The 14,401-nt window shown below is 46.9% G+C and overlaps 1 protein-coding gene across 1 annotated transcript; it reads left to right on the top strand.

The window, feature by feature from the left end:
• Positions 1-4,873: 4,873 nt before the first annotated feature.
• LOC119293261 (multicopper oxidase LPR1 homolog 1-like) lies at positions 4,874-7,513 on the top strand. Its single transcript, XM_037571787.1, has 3 exons — positions 4,874-5,624; positions 5,740-7,206; positions 7,288-7,513. The coding sequence occupies exons 1-3, from the start codon at positions 5,385-5,387 to the stop codon at positions 7,339-7,341; spliced, it is 1,761 nt and encodes a 586-aa protein (XP_037427684.1). The 5' UTR covers positions 4,874-5,384; the 3' UTR covers positions 7,342-7,513.
• The last annotated feature ends 6,888 nt before the right edge of the window (positions 7,514-14,401 follow it).

The following is a 14,401-nucleotide window of genomic DNA, read 5'->3' as shown; positions in this document are numbered from 1 at the left end:
TCGCCGCGCGGGCCGGCCAATTTATAGGGGGTGGGGGTGCGGCGAGAGAGCGCGGCTAGCACGGAGCTTCGTACAGGAGTTTTTTTTGGCCTGACTGTTGCGTGGATGGCGTGGGAGATATCCGCGCGCTCGTTGGGATGGATGCATCGGCCCGTCGTTTTCGGCTGCGCGCGGCGCGTAGCGGCTGGCTCGACCGGATCGGAATACCCGCAGCGCCAGACGGCAACGCGCCCGGCTCGTGTTTCGCATGGCGCGCTCCAGCTCCAGGAATGGGGCATCGCGTACGTCGCTGCGACGAGGACATATTTTTGCGTCCGATGGATTTGGCGGTCAAACGTACGCGTCCGCGACCGGCGACCGGCGACCGAGAGAGAGAGAGAGCGGCGACGCTTCCGTCGTGTGGCCAAGCGGTGCGTGCATGGGGCTGGAACAATGTTTTGTATGGTTTCTAACCGTCGTATGCGGCCAATCGGACACGCGCATACTCATCTCTACGAACGCAAGCGGGTATATCCTATTTCTACGTGCACATTTGAGATATTAAAACACCATAATATCTTGAGATTGACACATCTCAGGCATCTCGCAGTCGATGAAAACGTCTTTATGGGAATTGCTACTTGGCGGCAGTGGCTGCCTGGAATCTTCGAGTTGAGGGAGGTGCAGAGGCGGAATTGGGCCTGGGGCAACTGGGGCTATAGCCCCAGGTGTGGCCCAACTAGCAACTACATATCCAGTAGGAAATTTTCATGTGTGCACATTTATAAAGGCCCAGCCCCAGACGTCCAGCCATGCCTCAGCCCATATGCAACCCACAGAGAGCTTTCTCCATCGCCACCAGCCCATGACGTAGGATCACTCCAAAAGGAATCGCCAAGCATCTCGCCAGATCGGTCAGAAAAAACCCTCGTTCATGTTGCGCCGCCAATTCCCCTCGGGACTCTGCTACTCGACTCGACGGCCGGACGCCCGTACCTGGGCAGCTACGCCCGGCGGGCGGCGTTCTGAACCTCAGATCATGTAGCCTCATTAGAGCAGCTCCCTCCAACCGTTTTGCTATATGTTCCGTTCTGCTCCATCTACACAACCAGCTGGACATGATAGGTAATCTCTAGCTTGTTGTATCATATATATTTTCCCTACTTCTTTTGTATCAACCTAAATCAATGAATTAGTGATGTAATTTTTTACTACTTTAGTCAACTTTATTTCATACGATCTTATTTTGCTAAATTTCACGTGAAAAAATGATCTAGTCTGTGTCCAGTCTGTTGATTTTAAATACTTGAGTACTTGATTTATGTTTACAGGTCCACGTCCCTTTATTATTTCTGAAGAAAGAATGACCTCAAATTAACTAATTTGGTATCGACCTTCGAATGATGCACTTTGTTAATGTTCTAACATGTTTTATCAAATTTGCTCTCATGGTAATATGAATTCATATTTCATTCGTAATGTGAATTTGTGTACTTCTAATATGCATTAGTATCCGTGGTATTTGGTGTTTTTTAGGCACTTAATTTTAGCCCTAGGCTTTCAGAAATCCTGGCTCCGCCTCTGGGGAGGTGGGCGTGTGTGGTTGGATTTTTCAGAAAGGTGTGTCACTTTCAGTCAAAGCAATACATAAATTTCACGGTTTTGCTGAAACACAACTAGATGCGTCATAAGTATTACACATCTAAGTCTTACTATGTCACTGATGTTACGCGAAGATCCGTGTGAATATTTTCTTTTTCTATGTCATTGATCTTATGCTTGATATAGTCACTTAGATGTGCAATAACTAGATGTGCCCTAGATTTTATGTGCATGTTTACATCTCTTTGGAGAATTTTTGTTTGCTCATATAGTCATATTAACATGCTAGCTCTAAAAAAATCTGCTAAAATAGGTTAAATTACGGACAAGCAAAAGTATAAAAGTATAAGTAAAATTTGGAGGACACTGCAAAAATAAGTAAAATTTTGAGGAATAGTGGGATGAATTGGACCCCGGACCGAACGTGCACTGAACAGGAGTGGCGGAGGAGAGAGACACGCTACGCTACAAGCACTAGGCCAAGAGCCTATCTACACTACTGTATCTTTTTCTTTTTCTTTTTTTGCCCGAAAGACACGAATGTATCTATCGGCACTATACATACTCCCTCCGTTCCAAAATAGATGACTCAACTTTGTACTAATTTTAGTACAAAGTTGGGTCATCTATTTTGGAACGGAGGGAGTACATACCATGCACAGCTTCGATACTTCTGGTTCCCAATCAATTGAATGAACTGAAGTGTCAGCTAGTTGTTGCACTTGCTAACTACTCATTTTTAATGGCACCAAAATTCATTTTAAAAATGGCAAAAAAATTGCATTATACTGACATCTTTTTTTTTTGGGGTGGGGGGGGGGGTGATTTTATTGGTGTGTGTTATTTATGACAGTAGAATATCCACTAAAAGCAGATTGGAGAACAAACTAAATAGATCACAAAAAGGTTCTCAAAGAAACAAAAGTACCATTTTTTCTGGGGGAAACACAAGTACCATTGATTTAATGGAACCTTTTAATATGGAGTAAACATATTATAGGCAGTAGATCATCATGCATATATTTAGGAAAATCACAACCTTAGATTTAACATGTCGGCTACAAATGATCGAGCCTCTAGCTCTTACATTCTGATGTATTTTTTGTGTCATAGAGTCAATATCACGAACCAACAATCCACCAAGACTTGAGATACACTTTTCAATTCTATGTATGCACCTATCTAGAATTATATACAAGCAAGATTAATTATTTTCTCCAGATAGGTGAGTTGTTTTGTATTGATAGAAGAAGATCATAGAGGGCTAAAGAAAAAAGAAGACAAACTAACAAAATGGTCTAAGCCGCCGAGAGAAAATTGGAAAAAAGAAGAAGGAAAAGAGAGGATGGACGGCCCCCGAGAGCAACCTGCTCTTGGAACGCGAGGTGCTAAGCATCGACCAGCGCGAGGTGGCGAATGTATTGTTACTACCTACATAGTAAAATATAGTACGTTTATGCAAGTAAAAAAGTAAACATAATTTATTGTGGGAAAACATCGTTAATTATTTTTATAGTTATATATGCTTGTACTAACGAAATCTAATAGGTAATGTATTTTAAACGGAGTTCAAATCAGTCACGGTATGTGGTCTTCGCAAAAAAAAAAAGTCACGGTATGTGGTACTAATCAATCGTGGTCTCACTGTACGAAGGTCTGTGAATGAATGAATGGTCCCTTTCACAAACCGCCAGAAAAGATCTCCTATTCATCATCTAGTAGACGCTATTTAAAGTGCAATAAGGCGATGCACAATGCAATAGAAATAAGACTTACTTTTCTTTGCGAGAGTTTATAATGTTGACGCTTGACAGCGCAGGGAGAGGTAGAGGGAGCAGTCGAATGGGATTTCTATGATTATAAATGGGCAACATCATGCATGCGCCGTGCGATGATATATTTATTTGGATAGGTAAGTATAAGTACGACCTATCGGCTGGCCCGATCCATCGGTTTTAATTTCATGTGGGCATACAATCCATGTTTGGCGCTCTGCTGTGCTCGTTATCATCTCAACCTATCAAGAAAAGTAAATTGCACATACTTGAATAGAGGCTCGTCTTTGCCATCCGTCCCCAACTGATCGTACAGTACGTACCTTGACGGTCTTCATAAGAAGAAGACAAGTTGTCCATGCATTATCTCGTTGTACACGAGTGTTCCTTCTTCCAATTTTGCAGGGATACAACAAGTTGGCCTTCACAGCTTCACCGGGTTTAAAAGTTGCAAATCGCCGGCTGTCTGGCACTGTCCCTCGCTTGCTTAATCAGCTTGTCACGGCGTCAACCGATCGATCTCGTGTTGCCTAGCTACCTAGTTTTTTTTGGGCTTCGCTGGCTGCAAAAATGTTGTTGTATGCTTTCTGCTTACAGTCTTGCTAACTCTCAGTCGACTAAGACTTCGTTAAGTCTAAGTCGATACTATATCCATAAGATTTACATTGAGATCTGTGCAAAATTTTCTTTTCAGTTTTTTTTTCCTCTTTTGCATGTTATATCACTTGACTGAGACTTGGTTAAATCTTAGTCGACTGAGACCTAACTACACCCTTCTGCTTATTTATAGCAGGGCCGTGGATGCATGTCAAGCAGGCAAACACACCGGCTTAACTGTGTTATTCTCCATCTCATATATTCTGCTCTGCTCGATCACTGGTTTGTACTACAATCTTTTTAATTCAGTTTCCTCGTCATCTACCTTCCTAATGCATATCTTTCGGTTTCTCTTTCACAGATGGTCATTGTCGCTCCATGATCACATATGAACCAAAGGAACTTTACACATATCACTGCAGTGTTAATCTTGTCATATGAATATGTGAGTATGTTTGGTTCATGCCATAGCATCTGGTACAAAAATTTGCAAACCATTTGCTACCAAAATATAGAAGCACATATATCAAAATAAGTGTCATTGATTTAGTATAAAGTTACTACAAAATTGTGCTAAATCAACAATATTTATTTTAGGAAGAGGGAGAATAACTCAGCGGTGCAGGGTTTCTTTTTTTTTGACAACCAACCATTTCCCCCCTTTGTATCGCAACGGCTTCAAACTTGCAACTGACCCAGTCGTCTTCCTCCTCAAGCCGCAGCCCCACCTCTTGTACCATCGGCCCAACTGTCTGCACCACGCCTGCCGGTGCTAACACCTTGCGGAAGCCTTACCGGAGCCACCACCCTGATGTTGTCCTGGCCATCTTCCACGATTCCGTCGTCGGCAACCCTCCCGCACCCGTTCACCCAATATACGATCTAACCTTTGATTTGCCTTCGCATGTGACGCCGTGGCCGGCCACGTCGTCGCCGACTCCGGCTCGCTCTTGATGTCTCGACCTAGGGCGCCGAACAAAATCGACTGATTTGAATTGTGTTTTCAGGCAACCGAGACATAGCTAACGCGGAGATTCCTTGAACCTTTGCTGACACAAAATTGTTGGCAAGATTTTGTGAGGAGAATGGGAGGAGAGCTTGCAAGATTCCATACGCAGCCAAAATTTTGACAACCAACCAAGTAAGGGCCAAAATGTTGGTAGGGCAAATTTTGGCACCAGCCAGACATACCGACAAAAGAAAAAGGGAAAAGGGTAGCTAGTGGAAGCTCCACACATCAGCATGCAAATAGATACTCACCAAAACTAGCTAGATAACATAGTGCACTCACCACATCATTTGTTTCTTGCATTGCATCTTGACACGTACAGCACTTGGCAGTTCACCATATATTGCACGCGTGCACTAACATAGTGAATGCTTCTGCCTTGAGAAAATTGGCTTGTTGTAGAGGAAGCTACATCTACATTCATGCCGGACGGAATGCTCGGCGAGACGGCGCTCACCGTCCTTCTAGTGCTCGCCGGCCTCGCGGCCGGGACCAGGCCGCCGCCACCGCCGGTGTCGGAGGACACGCTGGAGAAGGTCGCCGGCTCGCTGGAAATGTACGTCGACAGGCTCCCCCAGATGCCCAAGATACACGGCTACTCCATGGAACGCGGCCGCGCCACGCCGGTGCACCTCGCCGTCGGCATGTACCGCAAGAAATGGGTTCGTCCGTAACATCATTGCTCTTCTTTACTTTGTGTATGTGTGTACCGTGTGATCACTTGGTCCACCTCGCCGGCTCATGTCCTGTGTGTGGATGCATCCTGCATGCGTGCAGAAATTCCACCGCGACCTGCCGGCGACCACCGTGTTCGCGTTCGGAGAGTCTGCGAAGAGCGCCACATTCCCCGGGCCGACCATCGAGGCCCTGCAAGGGGTCCCTCTGTCGGTGACGTGGGAGAACCACCTGCCGGAGCAACACATCCTCCCGTGGGACCCCACCGTGCCCGTCGCCATCCCCAGGCACGGCGGCGTCCCGACCGTCGTCCACCTCCACGGCGGCGTGCACCCGCCGCAGTCCGACGGCAGCGCCTTCGCCTGGTTCACCGCCGGCTTTCGCGAGACCGGCGCCAAGTGGACTACGCCGACGTACGTGTACCCGAACGTTCAGTCCCCCGGTGTCCTCTGGTACCACGACCACGCTCTCGGCCTCACGCGCGCCAACCTCCTCGCCGGCCTCCTCGGCGCCTACGTCATCCGTAATCCGGCGGTCGAGTGGCCACTCGGCCTCCCCAGCGGCGACGAGTTCGACCGCGTGCTCGTGCTCGCCGACCGCAGCTTCTACGCCGACGGCTCCCTCTACATGAACTCCACCGGGGACAACCCGCGCGTCCACCCGCAGTGGCAGCCCGAGTACTTCGGCGACGCCGTCACCGTCAACGGCAAGGTGTGGCCGTTCCTTCCCGTCGCCCGCCGTCGCTACCGCTTCCGCGTCATCAACGCCAGCAACGCGCGCTACTTCAACCTCTCGCTGAGCAACGGCCTCCCCTTCCACGTCGTCGGCTCCGACACCAGCTACCTGCCCCGGCCGGTCGCCGCCACCCACGTCCTTGTCGGCGTGTCCGAGTCGTTCGACGTCGTCGTCGACTTCTCCGACGACGAGTCCAACACGCCCGAGGTGGAGCTAGTGAACACGGCGCCGTACCCGTTCCCCAACGGCAACGCGCCGGGCCGCCTCTCCAGCAAGGTGATGAAGTTCGTCGTCGAGCCAGCGAAGACAAGGGACCACTCCAGGGTGCCGGCGAGGCTGCTGGAGTACGTCAAGGTCGCCGAGGAAGAGGCGGCGCGGAAGCGGTACATCGTGTTGTACGAGTACGACGACGATGGAGCGACGGGCGGCCCGACGCACCTATACATCAACGGGAAGCGCCTGGAGGACCCGGCGACGGAGACGCCGCGCGTGGGCGCGACGGAGGTGTGGGAGGTGGTCAACCTGACGCCGGACGACCACCCGCTCCACCTCCACCTGGCCACGTTCCAGGCGGTGCGCGCCCGGGGGCTTGTCGGGCTGGACGAGTTGAGGCGTTGCATGGCCAGGCACAACGACGCAGACTGGTGCAACGTGAGCCGGCACGCGGCCGGGGACGTGGTGGGCGTGCCGGAGCACGAGAGGACATGGAAGAACGTGGGGAAGATGGCGCCGGGATATCTGACGACGGTGGTCGTCAAGTTCTTGATGGTGGAGACCGGCGAGGCCTACCCCTTCGACGCCACGGCCGAGCCCGGCTACGTCTATCACTGTCACGTACGTGTTAATCATTTACAAACAAACAAATTATTTTTACTAGCCAAGACACCATTGACGTTTTGCTGCTTTTACTCGCAGATTTTGGATCATGAGGACAATGCCATGATTCGCCCACTAAAGCTGATCAGATAATTATGGCCTCGATTTTGCTATTTTTCTAAGACAAATGATAAATAGCTACTTCTGCAGAAAAATCATAGTACAAATCTGACTTTAAGACACATACAATTGCAAATAATAAGAAAAAAGCCATCTTCAAGAGGGAGTTGTGTATGACAGATGAGCTCAACCTTGCAAAATTCTATTGTGGTGACATCAAGTGGAAAAATCTTTTATTGTGTTATTGTCACTAGAGATAAAAAGATGATTATGTAGTTGTCTTTTTAAACGTAAGGGTGAAAACCGGAATTTCACAGGGGCATGCACCGGTCAAGCCCTCCCGGCCACCCGATTGCATCTCGATCCACAAAGTAGTTGGATCCCGCACGAGGGAACATTAAGTTTTAATATTTGATAGTTGAAACTTACGGTTTTGCATCTGGAACTTGCGGTTTTCTCGGTCGCTCGTACCAAGTTGAAAATTTAATCTTTTTATTTGTTCAAAAGTTGTGATTTTGTCGATCTCTCATAATAAGTTTCAAAGGTTGAAACTTAACGGAATTTTTAAAAACTCCTAAAGATGTACTTAAAATGGATCTTATTTGAAAGTCCTCGTCGCAAGAAACACGAACATGAAAACATAATTTTAATTGGACATTTCATTCAAAAGTTATAAAAGATTGAAAATCAGAAGCCAAAAAGAAAAAGCACACACGAGGGACTCGGTGCCCGCGCACGTCCGCGCCATAGATCCTCTTCTAGATGAAGACAATATATCATCTACTTCATGTCATCATACTTGATGCAATATTCTATTTTTACTTGATACTTTAAGATGCATGTTGGTTAGTGGTCTTGAGTGAAGTATTAGCAATACATGCAGTTGAATAATGGTTTATAGATGTTTGGTTGTGAGTGCTTATATGTTAACTTTGCCGTGGACAGTCATAGTCATAAAAACCGCAATTTCATCGATACCCACCTCTAATTTTTCACCACGCCATGCTATCTTTTAGAGAGAAACCAGTAGTGAACCTATGGGTCCCAATCCATTCTTCTTTCTGTTTCTTTCAACCTTGATCAAACGCTCTCTCTTACAATTCCTTGCTTTTACTTCTCCGTCGCAATATCTTCTATACACACTTACATTTAATTCTTGTAAATGGCAAATCTAGTGAGACTGACAACTTGCTGACTAGTTTCATTGGGGGCCAATAGATCAATCAGTGATGGCACTATACTCGCCACTCGGCCTCTTCACAATATCTTGTTACCATCGAGATCCGTAAAATCGACTCGAGTATCCAAGCAGTTTTGTAATTGATGTGTGCAAATATTGATCATTGATTGTATCGCAAATTCATGCTGGTTCGATAAATCTTAAGGTCATCCACTTGACGAAAATTGCTGCTTACTACACCCTTGCACTTGGGGGGCAGCACCTTCTTAGATCAGAGGAAGCAGACGACTCATATCATCACAACTGCACAAGCCACAACATCAGTCTATCTTTGAATTTCCCCCTTAAAACATGTACAAATATAACCTACAAGCAGCAATATGGATGATCATGCAATTTATATGCATATGTAAATATTATATTTTGGTCATAATTCATTGTGAGATCCACAAGACAACAAAATGACAATCTACAAGATATCTATGAAAATCCTACCATGTACACGAATGTTTCTCTCCTTTCTCCGCGTCACTAAAATTGTACTTCGTATGTGTGGAACCCCTTGCAATCCTTGAAAAAGACATAGTTGCAACAAGAACTCTAGCAGATTCGACCAGGGGGGAGGGGGGACTCTGTAATAACCGTCAATATGAAGGCTAGAGTTAGGAAAAAAGTCTATCATAAGTGCCCGAACCTCCGGAAATGAATGGAGTGCACTTCAAAAATTGGATCGTAGCCTCCATATTTGGAGGTAGGGGTATGTTTTAGAGTTGTGTCCTAAACCCAACTAATGTGGCACGAGTGACATTTCAGCCCTTTTGTCCTCCTTGCTTAATGATAATGTCACATGTACCAGTCCTACAAGCATTGGGGAACATGTCCATTGACATCGTCTGCCGTATTTTCACCTTCCCGCACTCATTCATTCCCCAATTTCATGTTGCACGCCCATAAAAGGCGGATGTTGATGCCCCCCCTCGACCTCTCCTCTTTTACTCCTAGACCAATCCACACACATTATTTTCGCGGACACCATGCGCCTCGCTGCCCCCTCGAGAGGAGGGCCAACCCATGACTCCACCGACCCCAAACAGAGAACGAGCAGAGATGGCCACCATCAAAGCCCTAGCCACAACTACCACCATCAATGGAGGAGGAGGATGCCACCTGATGTAGGGCGGAACCCTAGGGGCCGATCTTTCACGTTTGGAGAGGATCCTACGGGGAAACACGAAGAACGCGCGGAAGAACACAAGGGAAATCACGGGAGAAAACGAGAGAAACACTCAACCGACAAGTGATTGATCACACAAGTGCTAGATCCAAGAAACACAAAGAGATACACGAGATCCAAAGTCAACAACGGACGATACAAGTGGCGGTAGCTCATCTCCGAGAGGAGGTCTTGAATCCACGAGGGATCTTCCCATAAAGGGGTCTTGAATCCATGGTGGATCTTCTCCGAAGAGGCCGCGGTCTCTCACAAGGAGGAGATCCGTATGGATGAGCAAAGCTCTATCTCAAATGAGCTATCACAATGCTAACCCTAGCTAGAAGGAGGTGGGGGAGTATATATAGTCATAGTACAAGTTGGGGATGAAGTGAAGGGGTACACGCCTTGCATTATCGCCAACTGGAAGTATTTTCCAAACAGGACAGCTTATATAATAAACCAACTGAATGATCATTTCTTCCTCCTCCAGCCGCAGCCCCACCTCTTGTACCATTGACCAACTATCCAAGTAGGACAAGCAGTGTTTGCCTGCTGCTTCACGATTGCGGTCTCGCCGGAGTGGCCTCCTCTGCCAGTGAACTACATTATGGATCTCATCGGAGCGGCCTCCTCTGGCCATGGAGAGTGTTTTTCCATTGAAATCAACCACCCTCTGGTAGCTAGCGAACTCACCAGGTTCGTGGCCCACTTCGCTTGCTTCAAAAACTACATTCTGGATCTCGCCGAAGCGGTTTCCTCCCGCCTTAGCCTCATCCTCAGCCTCAGTCGTCGCCAAGCCCCAAGTCCAAGTCGCACGCGCACCCCGCATGCGGATGAGTCCCTATGTCTAGTATATATAGAGATAGAGATGGCTTTAGAAGGTTGGTCCATGGCCAGAGTGAAGGTCGTCCCACGGATCAATGAGATGGCGCAATCCAGGCCGCATGATGAAGGAAAGTAGTGCCATGGATCGGTGAGGTGGCGCAAGTCAGACTGCATGATGACGACGGTGGTGGCGGGCACACATCCTTGCCATTTACATGAAAAAGGCCTTGTTTTTTTCAATGACTTGGAAAGAAGATTACTCGCCTTTACAATATAGTCTCCATACATATTTTTAACCGGGTCTCTGTATTTTATTGCAAACTAACTTTTCCAAGTCAGTCGAGCAATACTATTCTGCTTTCTTTGAGGATGTTGAAAATCAGTTGTTCTAGACTTTGTAATATCTTTCTTATGTTCAAGTTCTTGGTTGAGGTTCATTGGCATGGTCAGTCCCTTTTCTCTTATTTCACAAGAATAACAAGTTGCAAGCAAAGCCAAAGGAATCTAGTAGCATTTACAATCAAAGCAAAATGGATGGATCTGGTAACATAGGGGTGGATCCTCAAACAAGGACGAATTGATTATGTATATGTGGCCAACAAATCCTCCTCTAGATCCTTAAAGAGCCGGGCAAATATTTGGTTTGATGATGCACGATTCAATCAATCAAACCTGCATATACAACATCCATCCCTTGTTACAAACATGCTATATCTCTTTTCTTCAACATCACAAGTACAAATTGCTCGGAAAAACACGAACATGCTATCATAAAAACTGATCATCCACACAAAAAACAAACTATATGACGCCTCCTCAACCGGCTTGGTGAGCAAAGGCAACAAAACAACAACGCGTCCATCAATCAGGCCTGACCCTGGCCCTGGCCGCAACAAAATCACACCACCACAAACACCGCATTTAGCGGGCAACCGAAAACGACAAAGCTATTGTCGGAAATGTAAAGGAAATCTGATGCGTCTTCTCGCCCTCCACAAGACCAAACTTCCAGCAGTTAACCCACCATCTCCAGATCACCACCAGCCTGCGATACACAAAGACAGTTGCAGAAGGAACTGAGAATACATAACTCGATACACAAAAACACAATATCCTAGTTTAATTAACTAGCCTCGTGCAGGAAGGAAGGACCTCATGAGTTGCACTATCTAGTCAATCAAAACTAGCAAAAAAAAGAGCCCGAACACTGTCCTACAGTATTGTCCATGTAGAATATAACCGATTATTAGCTCAAAGCAGGAAGATCAAAGTGCATAATTTTAGTATGCAGTAGGAAAGCTACGGGTATGTTAGCACACAGTATAGACACACAATATAACATTTTTAAGAATCCATAACAGACTAGCTGGTTGGTCCCAGTGTCCCACTTTCAGCCCTTTCTTCCTAAAGCTTTTATTCAAGACTTACAGCAAACCATTTAAACAAGTAGACATACTCCAAGCACTGGACCGTAAGGAGAAAAACTTAAAAGTGCTACTCATACTAGACATAAATGAGTTATTAAGCGGCACAAACATCTTTGAAAAACATGTTGAAACAAATTCAACAATGAAGTTTTCTCATTTCAGACTTGAGGAACTTCCTAACGATACCACAAGTAGGAAATGAAAGTTTTACTTTACGAAGCCAAGACATATTGCACTGACATGTGACATATCCAGGGCTGAATTCTAGACTGAACTACGAAACCCCTTGAGACCACAATGAGTAGGCAAGAACTGTCCCACGCAGGAAATCCAACAAAGAATGTTCTCCTCAAGATACCAGAAGCAGAAAATAAAAAAAACACTTTAGGAAGATTGTATCAGGAAGGCATGTTGTCCTTTGAATGCCATCATTCTTTTCTTCCATAATAACATACAAAGTTGGGACTTGGGAGTGGCCAAAGAGTTGGAATTTCCTTTAATCAAGAAGTATTTTGCTTCTACAGAAATCAATAAACATACAAAACTTCCACCTCCCTTTGCCACCCTCCGAAATCTCTCAGATGACACGTCGTCTCTCCATGGCCCTGTTGGGGAACGTTGCAGAAAATAAAAAATTTCCTACAGTTTCACCAAGATCAATCTATGAGTTCATCTAGCAACGAGAGAGAGAGGAGTGCATCTACATACCCTTGTAGATCGAGCAGAAGCGTTCAAGAGAATGGGGTTGAGGGAGTCGTACTCGTCGTGATCCAAATCACCGATGATCCTAGTGCTGAACGGACAGCACCTCCGCGTTCAACACACGTACGGTTGGGGAAGACGTCTCCTCCTTCTTGATCCAGCAAGGGGGAAGGAGAGATTGATGGAGATCCAGCAGCACGACGACGTGGTGGTGGATGCAGCAGCGATCTCGGCAGGGCTTCGCCAAGCGTCTGCGAGAGGGAGAGGTGTAGCAGAGGGAGAGGGAGGCGCCAAGAGCATCGGTGCGGCTGCCCTCCCCCCTGTTTATATAGGGCCCCTAGGGGGCGGCTAGGAGATGCAATCTCCTAGGAGGGGCGGCGGCCAAGGGGGTGGCTTGTCCCCCAAGCCAGGTGGAGGCGCCCCCACCCCTAGGGTTTCCAACCCTAGGCGCAGGGGGGCCCAAGGGGGGGGGGCGCACCAGCCCACCAGGGGCTGGTTCCCCTCCCACTTCAGCCCATGGGGCCCTTCGGGATAGGTGGCCCACCCGGTGGACCCCCGGGACCCTTCCGGTGGTCCCGGTACAATACCGGTGACCCCCGAAACTTTTCCGATGGCCGAAACCTGACTTCCTATATATAATTATTTACCTCCGGACCATTCCGGAACTCCTCGTGACGTCCGAGATCTCATCCGGGACTCCGAACAACTTTCGGGTTACTGCATACTCATATCTCTACAACCCTAGCGTCACCGAACCTTAAGTGTGTAGACCCTACGGGTTCGGGAGACATGTAGAAATGACCGAGATGACTCTCCGATCAATAACCAACAGCGGGATCTGGGTACCCATGTTGGCTCCCACATGCTCCTCGATGATCTCATCGGATGAACCACGATGTCGAGGATTCAAACAACCCCGTATGTAATTTCCTTTGTCAATCGGTACGTTACTTGCCCGAGATTCGATCGTCGGTATCCCAATACCTCGTTCAATCTCGTTACCGGCAAGTCACTTTACTCGTACCGTAATGCATGATCCCGTGACCAAACACTTGGTCACTTTGAGCTCATTATGATGATGCATTACCGAGTGGGCCCAGAGATACCTCTCCGTCATATGGAGTGACAAATCCCAGTCTCGATCCGTGTCAACCCAACAGATACTTTTGGGGATACCCGTAGTATACCTTTATAGTTACCCAGTTACGTTGTGACGTTTGGTACACCCAAAGCACTCCTACGGCATCCGGGAGTTACACGATCTCATGGTCTAAGGAAAAGATACTTGACATTGGAAAATCTCTAGCAAACGAACTACACGATCTTGTGCTATGCTTAGGATTGGGTCTTGTCCATCACATCATTCTCCTAATGATGTGATCCCATTATCAACGACATCCAATGTCCATAGTCAGGAAATCATGACTATCAGTTGATCAACGAGCTAGTCAACTAGAGGCTCACTAGGGACATGTTGTGGTCTGTGTATTCACACATGTATTATGATTTCCGGATAACACAGTTATAGCATGAATAACAGACAATTATCATGTACAAGGAAATATAATAATAATCATTTATTATTGCCTCTAGGGCATATTTCCAACAGTCTCCCACTTGCACTAGAGTCAATAATCTAGTTACATTGTGATGAATCGAACACCCATAGAGTTCTAGTGTTGATCATGTTTTACTCGCGGAAGAGGTTTAGTCAACGGATCTGCGACATTCAGATCCGTATGCACT

This window comes from Triticum dicoccoides, chromosome 4B (genome assembly GCF_002162155.2).
Source record: "Triticum dicoccoides isolate Atlit2015 ecotype Zavitan chromosome 4B, WEW_v2.0, whole genome shotgun sequence".
NCBI lineage: Eukaryota > Viridiplantae > Streptophyta > Magnoliopsida > Poales > Poaceae > Triticum > Triticum dicoccoides.
This window is presented reverse-complemented; position numbering and strand designations above follow the sequence as displayed.